This window comes from the organism of the source record quoted next, unplaced genomic scaffold (genome assembly GCF_019419815.1).
Source record: "Pyrus x bretschneideri cultivar Hongxiangsu unplaced genomic scaffold, Pyrus_bretschneideri_v1 Contig3, whole genome shotgun sequence".
Lineage (NCBI taxonomy): Eukaryota > Viridiplantae > Streptophyta > Magnoliopsida > Rosales > Rosaceae > Pyrus > Pyrus x bretschneideri.
In genome coordinates, this window is record NW_025999612.1 from 6118072 (window position 1) to 6137181 (window position 19110).

At 37.9% G+C, this 19110-nt stretch overlaps 3 protein-coding genes across 4 annotated transcripts; 1 reads left to right on the top strand and 2 right to left on the bottom strand.

Annotated features, from left to right (window-relative positions):
* Positions 1-8: 8 nt before the first annotated feature.
* LOC103949307 lies at positions 9-962 on the bottom strand. Its single transcript, XM_009360425.3, has one exon. The coding sequence runs from the start codon at positions 884-886 to the stop codon at positions 110-112; it is 777 nt and encodes a 258-aa protein (XP_009358700.1). The 5' UTR covers positions 887-962; the 3' UTR covers positions 9-109.
* A 7624-nt stretch (positions 963-8586) lies between these two features.
* LOC103949308 (metal-nicotianamine transporter YSL1) lies at positions 8587-12541 on the top strand. The gene is made up of 8 exons (XM_009360427.3): positions 8587-8716; positions 8836-9088; positions 9226-9605; positions 9694-9866; positions 10556-10650; positions 10861-10995; positions 11086-11390; positions 11485-12541. Exons 3-8 carry the CDS (start codon positions 9239-9241, stop codon positions 12402-12404), a joined length of 1995 nt encoding a protein of 664 aa, XP_009358702.1. The 5' UTR covers positions 8587-8716; positions 8836-9088; positions 9226-9238; the 3' UTR covers positions 12405-12541.
* Positions 12542-12853: 312 nt separating this feature from the next.
* On the bottom strand, positions 12854-18605 carry LOC103949309 (protein HLB1). 2 transcript variants are annotated; one of them, XM_009360429.3, is made up of 14 exons: positions 18013-18605; positions 17355-17480; positions 17065-17134; positions 15914-16027; positions 15645-15728; positions 15147-15197; positions 14945-14974; positions 14733-14795; positions 14530-14595; positions 14232-14360; positions 14020-14055; positions 13624-13743; positions 13292-13462; positions 12854-13110 (listed from the first exon to the last, which is right to left on the bottom strand). In XM_009360429.3, the coding sequence occupies exons 1-14, from the start codon at positions 18465-18467 to the stop codon at positions 13000-13002; spliced, it is 1626 nt and encodes a 541-aa protein (XP_009358704.1). In that variant the 5' UTR covers positions 18468-18605; the 3' UTR covers positions 12854-12999. The 2 variants fall into 2 exon arrangements, with proteins under 2 accessions (XP_009358704.1, XP_009358703.1); XM_009360428.3 differs by having other exon boundaries at positions 13292-13465; positions 18013-18604.
* Between the last annotated feature and the right edge of the window lie 505 nt (positions 18606-19110).

Genomic DNA, 19110 nt, shown 5'->3' on the forward strand with positions numbered 1-19110 from the left:
TAATACTTGTGAAAAGATAATCATTTTTGTTTGTGCTTTACAATTTAACAAATTGTCCAAAATTAGATTAGAAATTGACAAAACAAAAAACCAAAAAACTAATTGGGCCTTATATTAATCTTGTGCGTCTTAAGCTTTTGGAAGAGGCTTTAGAAACAAAGTAGCCCACACCCAAACACATGACCCAAATCCCCACATCCACGGCCCATCTCACTCCTTCCATATCCATCTCCATCTCCCCCTCATCCTTACCGTCCACGTCACTCCCCATCTCCGAATCTCCACCGTCCGATCCACAGTTACAACAGCAGCCGTCCGATGCATCATCCACCTCTCCCTCCTCCGGGATCTCCTCCAACCGCTTGAACCCGCATTTCCGGTGCTTTTTCGTCTTTTTAACCGCCATGCTCACTCTCTCATTCATCGCCACGTGTCCCTCCACGGCCACGCACACCTCAGCCTCCGTGAGCTCCGCGAGCTCCGCCGCGCCACTCTCACCCTCCAGCACACACTTACACTCCAATTTCCACTCTTGCCCCTCATCCTTCCTGAAAATTCCCTTCAACACCTTCTCCTCCCTCAGGTACACCTCAAACCGGATCCCGTCGCCGGCCCCGACCCGTTCCCTGGACCCGAATACCACCTCTCCTTCTCTCACCTTTGCGTTCACGACCCGGTACAGCGTCACAAACGCCGGCGAGTCGGGTCGGATCTTCGACCCGTCAATCTCAAGCTCGTTTTCGTTGATCCGTGGAAGATAAATAAGACTGAGCGATTCGGGTAACGGTTCCCGGGTATTCAAACCAGAAAACCGCAGAAAAAATTCCCGAATCTTCAATCGGTCTCTGCGTGACTGGAATCCGTGGTAGTCCGTCGATCTACACATCTTGAATTTTCGTAGTTTTTGCTGCGACCCGAATTTTTGACCCGAATGGAATTCAAGTACTTGATTTGGATAGAGATATGGAAATCGTGGGATTTATATAGTGGGGAGAAACGCCGGTCGGTTCGGATTTCCGGGGTAGGGAGCACACGGTTTATGGTGCTGACGTGGGGAAAACGACAAAAGGGCCGCCAACAGGTTTTTTCTGCCTGCCGGGCTGAGAGAGATCGTAGTGGAATTTGCATGTGGTATGTTATCAGCTGCTTTGCAGGTTTTGTTACCAAATTTTGGACCGTTGATTGGGTACGAGGCGGGAAGATGATGAGGGATGGACGGTTGGGTGTCGGTTTTGTGAATTTTGAGAAGAGGGATGGGAGGATTGGGTGGTTTGGGAGGTGCATGAATTTTGAGAAGAGGGTAAGAGGATTGGGTGGTTTTAAAACCCTCGATTGTCGTTTACACACAAAATTAAGACTATCACAATATATTAGGACTCAATTTGTACCACGTTATAAAAATTGACGGCCTGAGGGAAGAAGAAGGAAGAGTTTAAATAAGATTATTCTCACTTTAACTAATACCGAGATCTTCTGTGATAACATTTCATATCTGACAGATTGAACATAAGGTAATTATCAAATTAAGGACAACATCGATGCTGTTGAAAGTGGAGCCCTCGACCCACCTCTTTGAAAATTCCACAAAGCTCGAATTTTGCTAGAGAAGTGATCTATAAGAGGTGGATTAGATGATTGGTATTATGTATTAATGGATGAGAATCCTCTCCTAATCTAAGGATGAGGATCCTCATGACTAAGGGATGTGGACCGTTGGATTAAAGGGACTCCCCTGTTTTTAGCCGTTGGATTTTCATCCAACGACTCACATCCCTTGATCATGAGGATCTTCATCCTTAGATTAGGAGAGGAACGAATAATTGTCGACAAGTGAAGCGACCTCAAAAGAAAGAAAGAGGTACCGCCGGCGCCGAGTCAATTGCTTATTTTAGACAATAACAAGTTGTATTGAATAGTTGAAGAGCTGCCGGACACTTAGCCGACTTCTAGGAAATAGTTGTAGCACATAACCTTTCCGTTTGATGTTCGTAAGTATATCTTTCCCATGAATAAATAAAAAGCTTTAAAATGCTTTTGGAATTTTTTTATTAAGGAAAAGAGGATAATGAATCTCTAATATTAGTGTATTATGCTTGTCATTGCATATACATTGTGTATAATTGGATATTCTAGTTATATTAGTAGCTTAGGGGTAGTGCTATTTGCACACTCTTTTACTTCTCACACACCCTTATTAATTGTATTTATTATTTTTCTTCAGTTTATTTGATCTGACAGCTGGAAATTGAGTGGGGTGTGTAAGAAGTAAAATGGGTGTGTGGATAGCACCATCCTAAAAATAAAAGGAGAAGTGGCGTTTAATGAAGAAAAGTGACTGGAGAATTGACAATTTAATGGTCAATAGATTATTGATGTTGTCGTATCTCAAAAGTGGATGTTTTGGACATTTCAGGTTGTCCAAATTAATGCAACTGTGGTTTGGCATGTTCGTTTTGAGCCCGTAATACATGGATTCGAAGAGAACGACAAAATCTACAAGACTTGTTGCAAACAATAAGCACATTCAGAATTTGGCCGAATTGCAGCGTTTAATTGCCAAAAACGAGATTTTATTATTTTAATACAATTTTGATATTTGTTTAGTTCCTTTTCTATTTGAATTCATAGGATTTCTAGGGTTAAGTTTCCTTATAAATAAGTTATCTTGGCTTGGTTTGTAATTAATTCATATTGTTATCAATTCAACTTTAGAGTTTTCTCTATTTTCAGGTGAATTTCAAATTGCTTATGAACTTCAGTTTATTTGCTATTGGACTCTACCTTTGGGATTTCATGATTTCCTTTGTGTTATATCTCGATGCGTCATATTAACAGTCCAAAAAGGTTTAACATTTGAATTATACTCATCAAAATCTAGTTGCTCTACTATAGAAGTGTATGATGATTTTTCTTATGTTTGGATGGGGAATTTCCAAATTACAAAGGATTGAGATCAAACTAGTAAGAAATTGATCATAAATATTTGAAGAATTAAAAATCCCCGTATACGCACTACAAAGACATGTAAAGGAACTTGCGTATGTCTATTTCAAGGGTGTCATCTACAAATGAAATTCCTTCTATGTGCCTTTGTAACGCTCATGTAAAAAAATTTCTAATCTCTTTTATGAATATTTTATGATCCATTTCTTCTTGACCTCTAACTCTTGGGACTTCAAAATCCTTGGCCCTAACTGTTCCCTAATTAGGGCAGCACAAATATGAGTTTAATTCATCATGTAACACCTTGAGGTGTTCTAAATTTTTGATCCAACCCAATACAAAATACTCCAAGGACATGCATGCAGCACACGCACAGAAAGGAGCCTTTGCATAAACACGAGTCAATAACAATGGCTTGACACATGGCAAAAGAACAACTTGACAGCTGCTACTTTGTTTTGCAAAATGTTGTATGGTTTAAGTAGTGTATTTATTAGGAATAAGGTTAAGTCGATGTTTAATGTTAATTAAGGGAATAATTAATATCGTAACCGAGATTAGTGAATCTCTCCCAAAATGGTACTCTCCAACCTTTCACTCTTTTTTCTCACAAAGTACACCATGACTTCATCTTTCTTCATCATGTAATCATGAACAGATTGAATGATTTCTGAAAACTTTGCATTAGATTTTACACAAAATATGTGACGAACACTATGAAAAATGGGTCCCATATCAGAATGTTTAGTCAAATCTTCTTTACAAAGTGGTTGTTTATAGGGTTTGGAGTTTATCACTAAGAACGTGGTAGTTGTTCTTATTGCTGTGGTTTTAATGGATTGCAACCCCACTCTCTCCTTTTTATCTTGAAGAAGCTAGATGAACAAGAAAAATGCTAAAGCCTGACAAGAAGTGTGGTGCACAAAGGCTTCTCTGCCTGCCACATTGAAAAGGTAGAGGCATGGACCATGTTAGATTAGCCTAATATTCCTAACCATTGTACTAGGATCCTAAAAGAAAAAGTCAATTTCAAATCAAGTAAAAGGGATAATGTGCAAATTATTTCATTCTTTCTTTGCTGCCAAAAAGAAAGTTTGAGCTTCAACTTCCAAGTGTGCAAACTCATGAGAGAAATGTTAAGGAGACTTTTAAAATGGGATTTTTTACGGACTCTTTGGCACCTTACAGTTTAACGTTAATTTCCGTGCCAACTGTATTAAACATTGTACCAAAAACACGAGGTAACAGAGAGTTAATGAAGACTGAAGAGTCCCACTTTTAAGAGAATCTCCTTATCATTTCTCATCCCATATATATTATGATTGCACAAGCCACTAGGTGACAAAGGTTGCCTCAATGCTTCGCTAAGGTGATGATATCTATGATTGCAAAAGCCACTTATGTGAAGATTTTCTTCTTCATTTGGTCAGTTTCGTCACATTACAACCCACCCAAAGTCCTCATCCAAGAAGGCAAGGACAAAACATACCATGATACATTAAAAAAAAGGTTGCATCAATAAATAGGAATTGGATTAGGGTAGTTGCTTGTAAAACGTATGGTAGAAGTATGTTGATCGATATCCGAACTTTTAAATTGAGCAAACATATATGTCTCCGAGGAGCACAAGCCTAACCTATATATAACTTGTTCAATCCCAAAAAGAAAAAAGTACAAATATTTTGTTTGAAAAAAAATTAGTGAGTTCTGGTCTTATGGAAAGTTTTAACGTTTGAAGGCATATTGTAGTAACGTTATCTTTCAAACTTTATTTGCAAGTGTGTGAAGAGATTGTGCAAATACGTTTTGTTGTTACAACAAAGCTCAATGCTCAAGTAAGTCTAACAAGATGACTCGATATTCTTGGAAACTAACATGTGCACTATTTAGTTCCTAGTAGTTGTTAATTCATAGAAAATTTTGAAGAAGAGGTACTTTTGGTGTATATGAATCAAATCTTAATAAGCAAATTAATATCTTTATATATTATTTGAAATGTGTGACGATAAGTCACGAATCGCTTGGCCATATAAATTATGCAAAAAATATATTTCCAAAAGAGAAAAAGAAAAAGAAAAAGAAAAGGGCTAGTAATCATATTTGATTGGAACCCACAAATACACCATAAGTTTCTTGATATCTTCACAAATTATTGGTTATTATATTTTGTGAACTATTGGATGATGTACACACATACAAAATCTTGAAACCTCTAAATCAGGCCATGCCTATTACCTATTTCCCTCCCAAATTTCAACATGGGTGTAATTTAAGGGTGCCTATTACCCATTTCTCTCTCCTTCTCCCTTTTGTCCTTCTTGCCTGGGTTTGGTCTTTGGTCATCGATTGATTTCTGGGTGGGGATTTTCGAGTCGTCGTTCAAAGATGGGAAGGGCGCAGATGTTCATACAAATTGAAGAAATTGAATTGCAGTAATGAAAGAAAACAGAAATTTTACAAGAAAATCCAACTTAATGAGGTGCTATCTGGAGAGAGAGAGAAAGATATAGAGAAAAATTGACTGGATTGGGTTTGTGCAGTTGGAGTGGCGGTGAGGAAAGTAGATGTGAGGACGGTTGTTTGTCTAGGTTTACAAATAACTATATGTTTTCTCTTTTTCAATTTTTTTTTGTCTTTCACATTTATAAATTCTGAAAAAGAAAGGATTTCCCATTACAATTTTTACTTATAGAGTGCATTTTAGTTTTTTAGACAAGAAAGTAGACGTTTTCATAATTAAAAAAAAATATTAGTCTTAACTAATCCGGCACTGTACCAAACACTTCATAATTCTAGTACTACTTAATTCATGCCAAGCCAATCCGACTTAGTCCCTTAAACTAATCCAGTCTGAAATAATCTGGTACAACAAACGCACCCTAATATTTATTTCTTGAAGAAAATAACAAATATTTTCATGATTTTGTGAAAGAATTTCTACTCTTAAACCATATTTTGAACCAAAATGCCACTGCACTCCATCTTTTGACTCCATAAATACATGTTTGACCATGTAATCAATCATTATACGCGGCGCACACACACAAATATATATATATATATATATATATATAAAAGATTCTTTTTTCCACCTAAAGTACGTGAATCATTAACCACAATAAGGTGGCACAGTAGTTGGAGACGAATTACAAGTTCGCATTCCATACGTCACGTATTGTGTTCGATTTCTAACATTAGTGAATCGCATGATGATGGTCAGAGAGAGGCCCAAATGCCTATGTGAGTTTTCCTTGCCTCTGAAAAGGTGGACTACCATGAGAAAACCACTGATGATCCCGTTTTTTCAAAAAAAAAAAAGGTGAATCATTAGACATACAGAAAAGGTTTGAATTATAAAATTTGACAAACATTGATAAAAACATAAAAAACAAAAGTTTACAACAATCATTTTAAACATGTACCATTTTTCAATCAACCTAAAATCTATATTCACGAGTGACACGAATACGATTGCTGCCCAAAAAAATCATCTGTTACATGTATTGGTCAATACCTGAATTCTTTTTGTAAAATAGAGCAAACTTGTATGTGTCCCCAAAGGATCACATGGTTGGTTAGGCTTGAACCTAGCTACAAATATCTCTCAACTTAACATTGTGGATGGGTTGGAGTGGGGTGGGGGAGTCAATATCTGCTGATATCTTGACAAAAAAGATGTGTAATATTACTATATTTTTGGATGAGCTCACAGGTTGATTAAATATTACACAGTACTTGGATACAAAATTCTTGAGACCTTCAAATGAGGCCACGCCTAGCTATCTCTATTGGCCTAAGTCCCTCCTCCCAATTAGTTTTCAACATTGGGGGTACCCACCACCACCATTGTAAATATATTCTTAAGTAGTAGTAATCTTTTAAAGAAGAGAACAAATTTTCCATGATTTGATGAAAGTTGAGATGCTTTCAAAAGCTAGAAGTTAAAAAACAGTTCGGCGGAGAAACAATGGATTGTTCTAGTAGATGGAGTCTTCATTTTTAACTCATTGCGTGTTAAATTTGAACAATCCACATTCCTCTTATTCTAGCTTAAGATAGTAATATCGTTGTAACCAAAAATAATCAAGTCGGCAACCTAATAAATGAATAAGCCAATATCAATTTGGGTTTATCCAAGCCCAGTTTTTGATTTTGGTCAGATAAGAAAGAAATATATAAGCTCATAAGTGAAGCTTAATTAATTAAGTAATCTGGGATTATATCAATGATGGGGTCTGAAGTTTCAATCAGTTAATTTCATCTGTCATCTTTTTTCTCTTTTTATTTCTGTAATTTTTATTTTCTGGTGGGAAAGCCACTTTCAAGTTGCTAGCAATATTCCAAAAGCACAGCTGGGGACAGTGTGCGTGTGCAGAGCTCATGGCCATTGCTTTTTACACGGGGCAAAGAATGGTCTGCGTTCGTTCTCATTAACCGGTCATCCCCCTACATTGTTTAGCTTCCTCTTTATTTCTCATTTGATTAAGATTCTTGAGAATAAAAACCTATTTTTAGTGTTTTGATCTAGATGGTTACATATTGAGTTGAAAAGTAGTTGTTGGATTTGACCTAGAGAAATGATTTACGCAAACTTATTTTATTCTTCTGGACACTCTTGTTTGAACTTATGCAAACTCAAATTCTCGAAACAAATTTAAGTATACAAGAATAGAACAGAAGTAAGAGGATCACTTTCTTTTGATGTTTAATGTAATGCAATATAATGAGTTATTTCATGAGAACACTCGACAACCTTGTGGACAAAGTTCAAATTGGGTAAATCACATATTTGGCTATCTTGATTGCCGCTCTGACATTTCAATTTTGATTGTTGATCTATTTCTATGCATCAACAAATGTATACTTACTTGATTAGAAACGAGTATTTTGTTTGACAGTGCTTTTAGAATGACTATCATTGTTTTCAAATGAGAAGCACTTTTGACAATGTTTGGTAGAATAACTTTAAAGTGTTTTTGGATTATAAAAACACTCAAGAAGCACACTTCCAAATGATTTGCCATAAAGTACTTGAATTTTCAATAGGATTTTTGTTGCTCTTCTAGCAGAAGCGTGCACAACGATTATGCATAGAAGTGGTTCATACAAAAGTATTTCCAAACGAACCATCTAATTAGTTGAGAGTTCACAAGCAAAGACTCCACATGTCTGCAGTAAATGTGCAAAATATAGTAGAGAGCAACTTGCAATGAAATTATGTGGAATAGAAGCACTATGATTGAAAGAAAGTTTTTTCAAATACAATGGATAATCTTCTTGACTATTATGAACCCATCATGCTCAATGAGGGGGTGATTTGACCCACAAATCTACAACTTACAAACTCCCAATGGTCCAATTTAACCACTTCATTACATGGGAAGGCAATCACTAGCCCTACACCAACACCTTTATCACAATTCATAAGGGCAACCCCTTGTCGAAGAGAATAAAGAGAAATGTGATCAATGATAAGGCCGGCTAGTAAGGCCAATGACTATGAAGTAGGACTGTAGGATAGAGACTTGCATGCCGTTTTCGGATTTCAGAGCAATAATATAATTCATGCGAAAAAATTAATATGCATATATTGTATTATTGGACAAAAACATCAATAATAACGTTTGAAGAGTGTATGTAAGTACTTCCCGTGAAGTCGGTAAATCATTTGTACCCATAATTATGATATTGTAATCCATTTGCCCTACCTCTATATCAAGCACTTTCTGCCAGATTCTGCCGTCCTACCATTGCAGAAATTCTTATTTTTTTGGTTGGTACTTTTGCAAGTGGTTGAATTATATATAAAAACAAAGACCATAACGTGAGATATTTGCACTGTTGGAAATTTTCTAGTGATAAGATATGCTCATGTGGTTTTGGAATTTGTAGGTTGCCGAGAAAAATTGAAGAGGATAAACATGTCCAAGTAGTAATTTCTGCACTTCGTGGGCTATATATTCACCAAGGAAGCATCCTTTTCTTCCTGTCTAGCTTACTACAATAGGCAACACCAAATACTTTCATCAACTTTTCAAGATTATGTAATTGTAATTGTATAGCCAAGTCAATCCAGTCCAGTCCCTTACCATCCATTGTAGCTAAGCTCGAGGTGGTAAAAGGACTAAAATACAACAACTCGACGGTAAATTCATGCATAAGTGACATTTTGAGAAGTTCTCGTGCATCCTCTTCTTTTTATTTGATGAGAAAAAAAATGGTTTTCGTGCATTCCATTTGAAACTCTTTTTTTATTCCCATTGCCTAACGAACAAGCAACAGGGACTTTGAAACCATGAACATGGAGTTGGAACCAAGAGGGAAGAAGGAGGTAGAGAGAGATGACATGGAAGAAGACACGATAGTTCAATCCGAGGGGCCGATTGGGACTATCCTTCCGTGGACAGAGCAGTTAACAGTCCGGGGAGTCGTCGCGAGCATAGTGATTGGAACGGTGTACAGTGTGATAGCCATGAAGCTAAACCTCACAACTGGGATTGTTCCTAATCTCAATGTCTCCGCTGCTCTCCTCGCCTTCGTGTTCATCCGAACGTGGACGAACCTGCTCAAGAAGGCGGGATTCAAATCAAAACCCTTCACTCGGCAGGAGAATACTATGATTCAGACTTGTGCTGTTGCTTGTTATAGTATTGCTGTGGGAGGTACTTTTTGTTTTTCTTATGTGTTATATTAATTTTTAATTAATGTTTCTTAAACATTATTTAATTTTGTACTTTTTTGGATAAACAGGTGGATTTGCATCTTATTTGTTGGGATTAAACAAGAAGACATATGAGCTCTCAGGTGTGAACACAGAAGGAAACTCTGCAACTGCTGTTAAGGAACCTGCGCTTGGTTGGATGACTGGCTTCCTTTTTCTAGTCTGCTTTGTTGGCCTTTTTGTCTTGATTCCTCTAAGAAAGGTATTGATCTTCTACTCTTTTGTTTCTTGCTCTTTTCTCGTTTTTATACGAGCAATATAGGGAAGGGATTCAAACTCAGGACTTCCGGCTCAGGGTCGTTGTTCTAAAAATTCCCTCTAAACGTTAGGTGGTTGATCACCACCTGGTTAGTTTCTAGGCGTTTGAAAATTAAGAAGGGACACCTAATCCGTCTAGGCACCCGCTTAAGTCGCGATTCTCACCTAAACAGAAAATAAATAACTTGAATTTTGCATTTTATTTTTTCTATAAATTGTAAGAGACTTGTTGAATACCTAGATAAACACTTATTATATACTCGTTCCTTATGTTTTGAATATGTTTTAATACTTTGTAATGTATATTCCATTTTATTTTGCAACTTACGTATAACAATACAATTATGTATGCATTTAAATATAAGTAGGCATTTATTTATATATTTACTTGAGGAGTAGCACCTTTATCCGGCGTTCAACAAGCGCCTTTTAAAACCGTGCTCAAAGTAAATAATGTTAATCACTTGAGGATTCGAACTCAAAATCTCTAGCTCAGGATAAATGATATTAATCACTTGAGTTGCAAGCTCCTTGCCATCTTCAGTTACTCGTTCGATGAGACGGAGATAAATATTGTTTCTTTTTCCTTTAAAGTAGATTTTCATATGGAGTTTTTGTTTTTTCTTTTTACAGATTATGATAGTTGACTTGAAATTGACTTATCCAAGTGGTTTGGCAACTGCGGTTCTCATCAATGGCTTCCACACTCAGGGAGATGAGATGGCCAAGTAAACATCAGCCAACACCTCTCTTCATCACTCCTTTGAAATCCATATTTATGTGTGTATATATAATATATATATATATATGCATAAATATGTTTAACTCGGGTGCATAAGGAAGAGCACATTTGCTTTAACTAATGTGGCTACGCCCAGTTTTGCTCTTAAAGCGCCCCATTAGAATCAAAACTCAGCCAAAGCTATGACGATTTGCAGGAAGCAAGTGCACGGATTCATGAAGTATTTTTCAGTCAGCTTCCTGTGGGGATTTTTCAAGTGGTTTTACAGTGCCACAGAAGAGTGCGGATTCTCGCAGTTTCCGACATTCGGATTGCAAGCGTGGAAGAATACGTACGAATTTTTTATCACTCAATCGTTTCACTTTCCCTGCTTCTGGTTCTTGTTACTAATCCTTCATAATTTGCTGCTATCAAAATGCAGATTCTATTTCGATTTTAGCATGACTTTTGTGGGAGCAGGCATGATATGCTCCCATCTGGTAAACCTGTCTTTGCTTCTCGGATCCGTGCTCTCCTTCGGGGTAATGTGGCCGCTCATTGGCCGGCTTAAAGGACACTGGTTCTCGGAGAGTTTAGACGAATACGACATGAAGAGTTTATACGGTTACAAGGTTTTCCTCTCGGTTTCCCTAATCCTCGGCGACGGGATTTACAACTTCATCAAGATTCTGGCTTGCACCATTGTTAATATTCATGTCAGATTGAAGAACAAGAATCTCCCATTGGGTAATAGAATCAGCCTCTGAATTTCCTTTTGTTTCATGCTGCTGCTGTGTTGTTTTAGTTATAGTTTTTGCTAATCAACTTCTTCTCCCTGCAGATGTCGAGGGCAAGGCGAAGCCGATTGAAGAAAAACAGAACGAAATCTTCCTCAGCGAAAACATCCCTACGTGGGTTGCAGTCGCCGGATACGTTGTCTTTTCAATCATATCGATAATCGTCATCCCGATGATGTTCCCGGAGCTTAAATGGTATTATGTTATAGTAGCCTACATGCTTGCTCCGTCTCTTGCGTTCTGCAATGCTTACGGAGCTGGTCTAACCGATATAAACATGGCTTATAACTACGGAAAAGTTGCCCTCTTCGTGCTAGCAGCAATGACGGGAAAAGAACACGGTGTGGTGGCAGGGCTTGCCGGGTGCGGTCTCATCAAATCGGTGGTTTCCGTGGCATGTATTCTGATGCAAGATCTCAAGACAGCCCATCTAACTTTCACCTCTCCTAGGGCAATGTTTGTGAGCCAAGCCATTGGCACATTACTAGGCTGTGTGACAGCTCCTCTCAGCTTCTTCCTATTCTACAAGGCATTCGATGTGGGAAACCCGCACGGAGAATTCAAAGCTCCGTACGCCTTGATCTACAGAAACATGGCGATTCTAGGCGTTCAAGGCTTCTCGGCGCTGCCTCAGCATTGCCTACAGCTCTGCTACGGCTTTTTCGCCTTCGCGGTGTTAGTTAACCTAGTCAGAGACTTTTCGCCTAAGATTGGAAAATGGATGCCACTTCCGATGGTCATGGGCGTTCCCTTTCTGGTCGGGGCATACTTTGCCATAGACATGTGCATTGGGAGTCTGATTGTGTTTGTATGGCACAAGCTTAACAGCAAGAAGGCCGTGCTGATGGTTCCCGCGGTTGCTTCCGGATTGATTTGCGGTGAAGGGTTGTGGACTCTTCCCGCTTCCATTCTTGCTCTGGCCAAAGTAAAACCCCCAATGTGCATGAAATTTTTGGGTTCCTAGAGTGAAAAGGCGCATATATATATATATATATATATATATATATATATTTAGTAGACGGAAGAATGGTAGCAAGTTGTGTCCGATCCTAAACAATAAAAATTTCTTCTTGGTGGGTGATTCACCACCGCTTGAGCAAATATTTCTGCATTTTTACTTTTGCTGGATAAATCAGAGAGAGAGAGAGAGAGAGAGTACGTTATGCGAGGGGAAAACCGAAGAAATACGAGGTAAAACTTAAGTATTCGGTATGACAACGTATACGCGCTCTTTAGCGTGAGGAAGCTCAGCCGGATCCAGCCCAGGCGGATGGCGGTCTGAGGTCAGTTTTGAGATGAGAATGAGATGCAGACATCAAACACATAGATGTTCAAAAGAGATGAAAAAAGAAGTGCAAATGCTAGTTTTCTTTGAGCTTTCTGGAAGATAGAAACAGCAACCAGGTCCACTAATGAAAATAATCTGACTATGCAGAGAAAATTTGTATTTGATCGTGTCAAAAAAATTTATGATATACAGAGTTTATTCGAACAAGTCATTCTCGATCGGAAAATTATACATCACTCGAAACAAAATAAGGAACTGACGATACATTAAATCAGCCTGTTACAATACCTGCCAGAACATCACTCTTACCCCGCGCATAGATAGTGTAAACTAGACGGATTGCATCAAGCCATCCATCAAGGGATTCCCACGAATCGGCAACCTGGAGGTAGAATGTTGGCATTAGAATCGGGTTTTAGAATATAAATGCAATGTTTTTAGTCCACTTCTCATGCACTTGACAGACCACCGAAAAAATTCTATGATTTGATGCCCATCACAAAGAACCGAAGAACTTCTCTATGTATAAAGAATTTTTATCTGTTGCCAAGGGCATTCCTTACCAGATAGATGGGTCCGTGAATTGTATTGATGCAGAGGCCAGCACCAGGTGGTAAAGTCAGATCACCACATGCTGAAACAGAAACGATATCGGGAACGTCAACTTTTATAGCTGCTTCCACTGATCTACTTGAGATGCCTTGGGGTACATGCTTTTGCTCATTTTTGCTAACCTGCTGAAAGGAAGTAGATGAACAGAAATAACACAAGTAAGTAACAAACAGATAAAGAATATACTTGGCACAAGCAAGGAAAGTTACTATAACTAATTCAGTTATCGAATGTGCAGATAATTTTTCTTCGCTTGATATACACTAAAACGATAAAGAATTACCTGTTGAAGCCCTTCATTATTCAAAACAAACTCCGATCGTTTCCAATCACTATGAGGTGCAATTGGTTTTCCCGCTGGTGGTGCAGTAAGATATCCAACTTTAAGATATGGTAAAGGAAGCTGTGAAGATTAGAAATTATCATGTCAGCAAACCAAAAAAATAATCTCTCAACCAACGAGATTAAGCAGACATCAAGGTCTGACCACTGAAAGAATTGGGAAAATTAAGTCTTGAAGATCAGGGAAAAATCAGGAACGCGCATCATGTATGGCTCTGTCATAAGGACCACTTCTCAATGGAGAACCAGTAGAGACCCGACCCCATAACTGACCAAAAATATTTATACAGAAGCCTAAAGGGTTTACTGAAGTTGGTATTAGTTCTTAACTTCTTACCATGGATCGCACGAGCCGCAAGGCACTACTGTAAACCTGTAAATAATTAATCACACAAAAACTTAGCATACACAATCAAAGTGAATATCCTTAAACCTTAAAGGAAAAATAAAACCAACTACATTTTACGTCTCTCTCACTGAAGGGCTATCCTTTTCTCCATATAAATATCAAATCAAATTGGTTGAGAAAGAAAACTATGGGAACCTTACATTGTAATTTGGTTTCAAAGCATGAGCAGCTGCAATGTAGATAGCCGATTGACTATACAACTCATTAGGTGAAACTTCTTTGGGGTGTCCAGATCCCCCAGTTCTTAGTGTGTCCTCAGCCAATCCGTACTGCAAGTAAGAAAAAGACCAAGGTTTGGTAATTAAAGTTACGGGGGATTATTAGATAAGAGAACCAGTGGTTTCTTGTTATCCAGTATAGAGGAAACTGAGAGTCCATTTAAATTATGAATGGAGTATCACATTATCCTAAAATTATTAAGATAAGTAACAAACTAACCAATACGGTTCCAAGATTGTAAATTGCTCGATGGAAATCAAACTGCAACTGAATAGCTGCACGGAACTGCACCAGAAGAAAATGACATGAGTCATGACAGTATAAATGAGAAACAAACACTTCAAAGATGAAAATAATATTCTGGTTTCCCATCCACATTTATCCAATCATTCTGATATCTCCAAAAAATTATTATATGGTACCTTACTTATTGCAGATCTTACAATTGTTTGCTTTTCCCGTGCAGGAACAATCGCGCTGAGTTCCTAAATTGCATAATTGATTAAAAAAAAATCAATTTGGAGTTCATGACATGGAACATAATTATATGCCGAGCGAGAAGAAAATTTAAAAAGATTTTATTTCTTCTAAAATAAGTTAAATTAAAATAAAATACTAATGCAATTTAAGATACCTGCAGAGCAAGTCCCCAATTGTTAAGTGCCTGGAATATATGACACGGATTTAGTAATAGGATACAAAGGAGACAATGCAAATAAGTGCATTCTTCCCGGATTTCATAATCTGTTTCTCTTCATAATTGTATAAAACATTGGTTTTCGCAGGATATCATAAGAAATAGGAATAGCCTAATACAACAATTTACTGAGTCATACCTGGGGACTGTTCCAGTTGAGCAGCACTGCTTTTTCGTAATTTTTTGTAGCCTGCAAATCAAATCAAGGGGTGGTAAAAATCACTTCATTTATTCGAAATTATGTTTTTCTTTAGGGATTAAAAATCCAGTTGGTTATGATTCGGCGAGGAATAAATGAAAACTATCGCCACTTGATGCCAGCACCACCACATCTAAGGAGCAGCAAAATTGATTTAAGAAGCAAACTCCTAGTTTCCTAAACCTCCAAAAGCCAAAGGCCTAGTTTTTTCCAAAAGAATAAACTAAAGAGTATCAAATTGCTCATGTTTCTATGCTATTATATCTTGAATATTAAAAAGTCATATCCAACTTCCAAGCGTCAGAATCCAGCTGCCACGTGTAAGAGTTGCCACAACAGCCGCAGCAGGAGATTAACAAGAGTAGCAACTTTTTTAAGACATGGAAACAGAAAGTAACTTCTATCTTGCAAGGCTGAAGCACTGAATTATGGTTTAACCTGCTTCCATAGTTCTTCAGCTTCCTTTGTACGACCACGCATTTTTGCCCGATCAGAGATAGCAATAGCCCAATTATAGAAAGCCTGGAAAGTAAAAGTCAAGCATTATTTTCACTCTCACACAAGTGAGATAACCAATCAGAAATTATAGAAAGATCATCTACACACATACATACACCTTCAGAATAACTCTAACATGGCACTTTCAAGATTACTAAGTTCACTAGCTATTTGATGAGATTATATTGTAGAAGGATATGCAAACATACATCATGAAGTGTTGGGCACAGACGGGTAGCCTCATCATACTTTCTGCAAGCCTCCTCAAGCAAAGCATCTTTAGAAGGATTAGTAGAATCTGGACTAACATTATCTGCACTTTCCTGCATCCCAAACGAGGATTATTTAGATAGTAAATTCACACTGGTTCACCTAAGGGGATGACAAAATGTCCTTTAAAACAAAAATTTCAAGTGACGTCATGTTATTTAATCATTTAGAGAGAAGTTGAAACAACTAAAGGCACATAACTGGAGGAGAGAACTAACATAATGAAGATACTTATACCCTTATTCATTCCACAGAAATGACCCAATTGGAAAACGTTGGCTAATGTAGAATGGTACTTTAGCTTAGTAAACAACACATAAGGGTAGACCAAGTTTCAGTGAGCATATTATTCTTACTACCATGTGTTGTGAGTTGGCTCATCAAAATACAAAGGCCAAATAGGTTTAGGTTTCCAATTGGAGTTTGGAAAGGAGAAAAGGAATGTGCACAGGTTATCTCCCATAAGAATAGGGAAATAGGTTTTTCTTTGTAATCCCAATCAGTGTAGGATTAGAAAATAAGTTAGTTTTCCCAATTCTAAGAGAATTTAGGAATCCTATACTTGTAAGGCATGTAAATATTGGTGTATGTGCTATAAATAGGCTTGTTGGGGCTGATTTATTAACGCGAACAGCAGAGACAATACAAGGTAGAGAGCCAAGAGTGAAAGAGATCTAAAGAAAGGTTTTGGGGTTTAGCATAAGGGCTTTCAATAAGTTCTTGTAATCTAGTTGTTATTCTCCATAGTGCAAGTGATTTCTCAAGAGAGATCACACAAGGAGTAGGCAAAGTTCGCCAAACCTCGCTAAATTTTTTATGTTTGTGTGTGGTGTGTTTACTAAACTGTTGATATATTCGCATGGCATCATCTTATAAGTTTGCTTAACACCAGAGACTATCGATAAACATGATCAACTAAGGGGGATTAAAACCAACACCTTGTGCCTCCAAACCCATAGAAAATAACACCATTCTCACAATTGCATCGAAAGGAAATAGTTAAATTCACAGAAAGCCGTCTAGTTGAAATTTGATAAGCAAAAACCATAACTAAATGCAACCAAAGATCGAGCAGGAGAGTATCTCAAACCTGAAGAACCAGCGCCCAATTGTAAAGTGCATCATAATCATGTGGGTTTCTTTCTATTGCACTAGCATACCTACAAAATATATGTACAAATAAGAATTCCGGCAAAGCAAGACACCTAAAAGACATTGTGCGGTTGCATACATCGCAAAGTACCGTAAAAGAAACAAAGAAAGGAGAAGTATGATCATGAACGTTACAAAGAACTCAAACTTTGTTTCAGTAGTAAAATATAGGATTATACTATTACCTACAAGCTGACAAGTAAGAAGGAAAGACAAAGAAGACAGTACCTCTTGGCAGCAAAAGTAAGAACCCGTTGGCGAGACCGACCGTCATCATCGGTACCAGTGACACTGTTGATCAACTCCATTGCAGCAATGTTCTGCTCTGAGTGTTGCTCTTGTGGGCTTTCTTCACTGATACAATTCAATCCACAAATCGCCAAATAAATTGTCAAAAAATGGTTAACAACGTATTAAGGTGATCCACAACAATGACCATACAAAACTTACATTTTTTCGGTCCTCAAAACAAATTTGATCCATGACTAAAACTGATAACTTTTGTCGAAAAAAGTAACATGCAAATCGACCTACCCAATTTAAAGTTACAACTTTTAACATTAACCACTACAATGACCATACAAAACTACATTTTTACCACCCCAAACACAAATTTCATTCACTAACAAATTGATCCACACCTAAAACAGATCAATTTCGTCGAAATCAACGACATTCAAATCCATCTTAACCAATTCAAAGTTCATAATTCTATCATCCTTTGTGAATTCCAGTTTTCGAAAACCCGAAAGTGGGAACTGCAGGAAAAAATCACCAATTGGACTAATTCTCCACACTGAACCAAAATTCAAGCACAACAAACAGAATTTTGTACAATTACATTACCAAAAAACCAAAATTTAAAATCAAATGAAGGAATGAGAACCTGTAACTGTAAGGGGAGCTGGAATCATTAGCGACCTCGTTTGATTGGTCATTTTTCAAGCCACTAAGCAGCTCCCTCATCGTGAATGTACGGCTTCCTTCGTCTTTCTTCAGCTCCGGATGCGCAACTCCCTGGCCGTGTGATTGGATCGAGGCTTCGATCACTTCATTCACCTTCGGATCCGCGCCATCGGCCACCACCAGTTCATGTTCGGGTAGGGGTTCCGGTCTAACTTCGGCCTCCGTCACTGGCTCGGGTTTAGCTTCGGGTTCGGGCACCGGTTCCGGTTTAATTTCGGGTTCCGGCGCCGGTGCTGGTTCAGCTTCGAGTTCAGGCGCTGGCTCCGGTTTAGCTTCAGGCTCTGGCACTAGTTCTGATTCGGATTCGGGTTTCGGATTTGTTGTCTGGTCTAGTTCAAGTCCGTTCTGAGCGGGGGGTTGTTCGGCGGTGGACATTGCGGGAGATCGGAGGAGGGATCGGAATTCGAGGAGGGATCGGAATTCGGAGAGTGATCCGACTGTGAAGTAACAGAGACGTTGGAGAGAGAGAGAGAGAGAGAAATGCTCGTTCTTCAAAGTTACAGACTTTGAGGAAAATAAACTGAAAATATTAAGCGGTCGTACGGAGCCCGGAGGGGTTAATTAATGTAACCAAGTCATGAACGTACTGTTAACACAGTAAAAATTTCACTTCAAAAAAAAAAAAAAAAAAAAAAAACACAGTAAAAAATGGTTTGGTAGGTTAAAACATTTTTTCTTCCAACAATTGTGGATGCCTAAATGATCTCGATCATTGCGTTTAACCATACATTTTAACTTTCGTATGTAGCATTCTTTTATTATGTATGTCTTTTTATAAATGACGTTGTTAGGTTGTCCTACTAAAAATTTTATCCGAATAAATTATCAACTCGAAATTTGAAGTATATTCCGAGTATCTATGGATTTTATTGGCACATGCAAGGTTGCAGCATTGCTTGTACTTGACCTTTACCTTAAGATGTTGCATACCATGGGAGAGCGAATTGTAAAAGCTTCCTTCAATTGCATACGAAATTAGGTTAACTTTGGAATAACATAAAATGTGAAGGTGTGATTT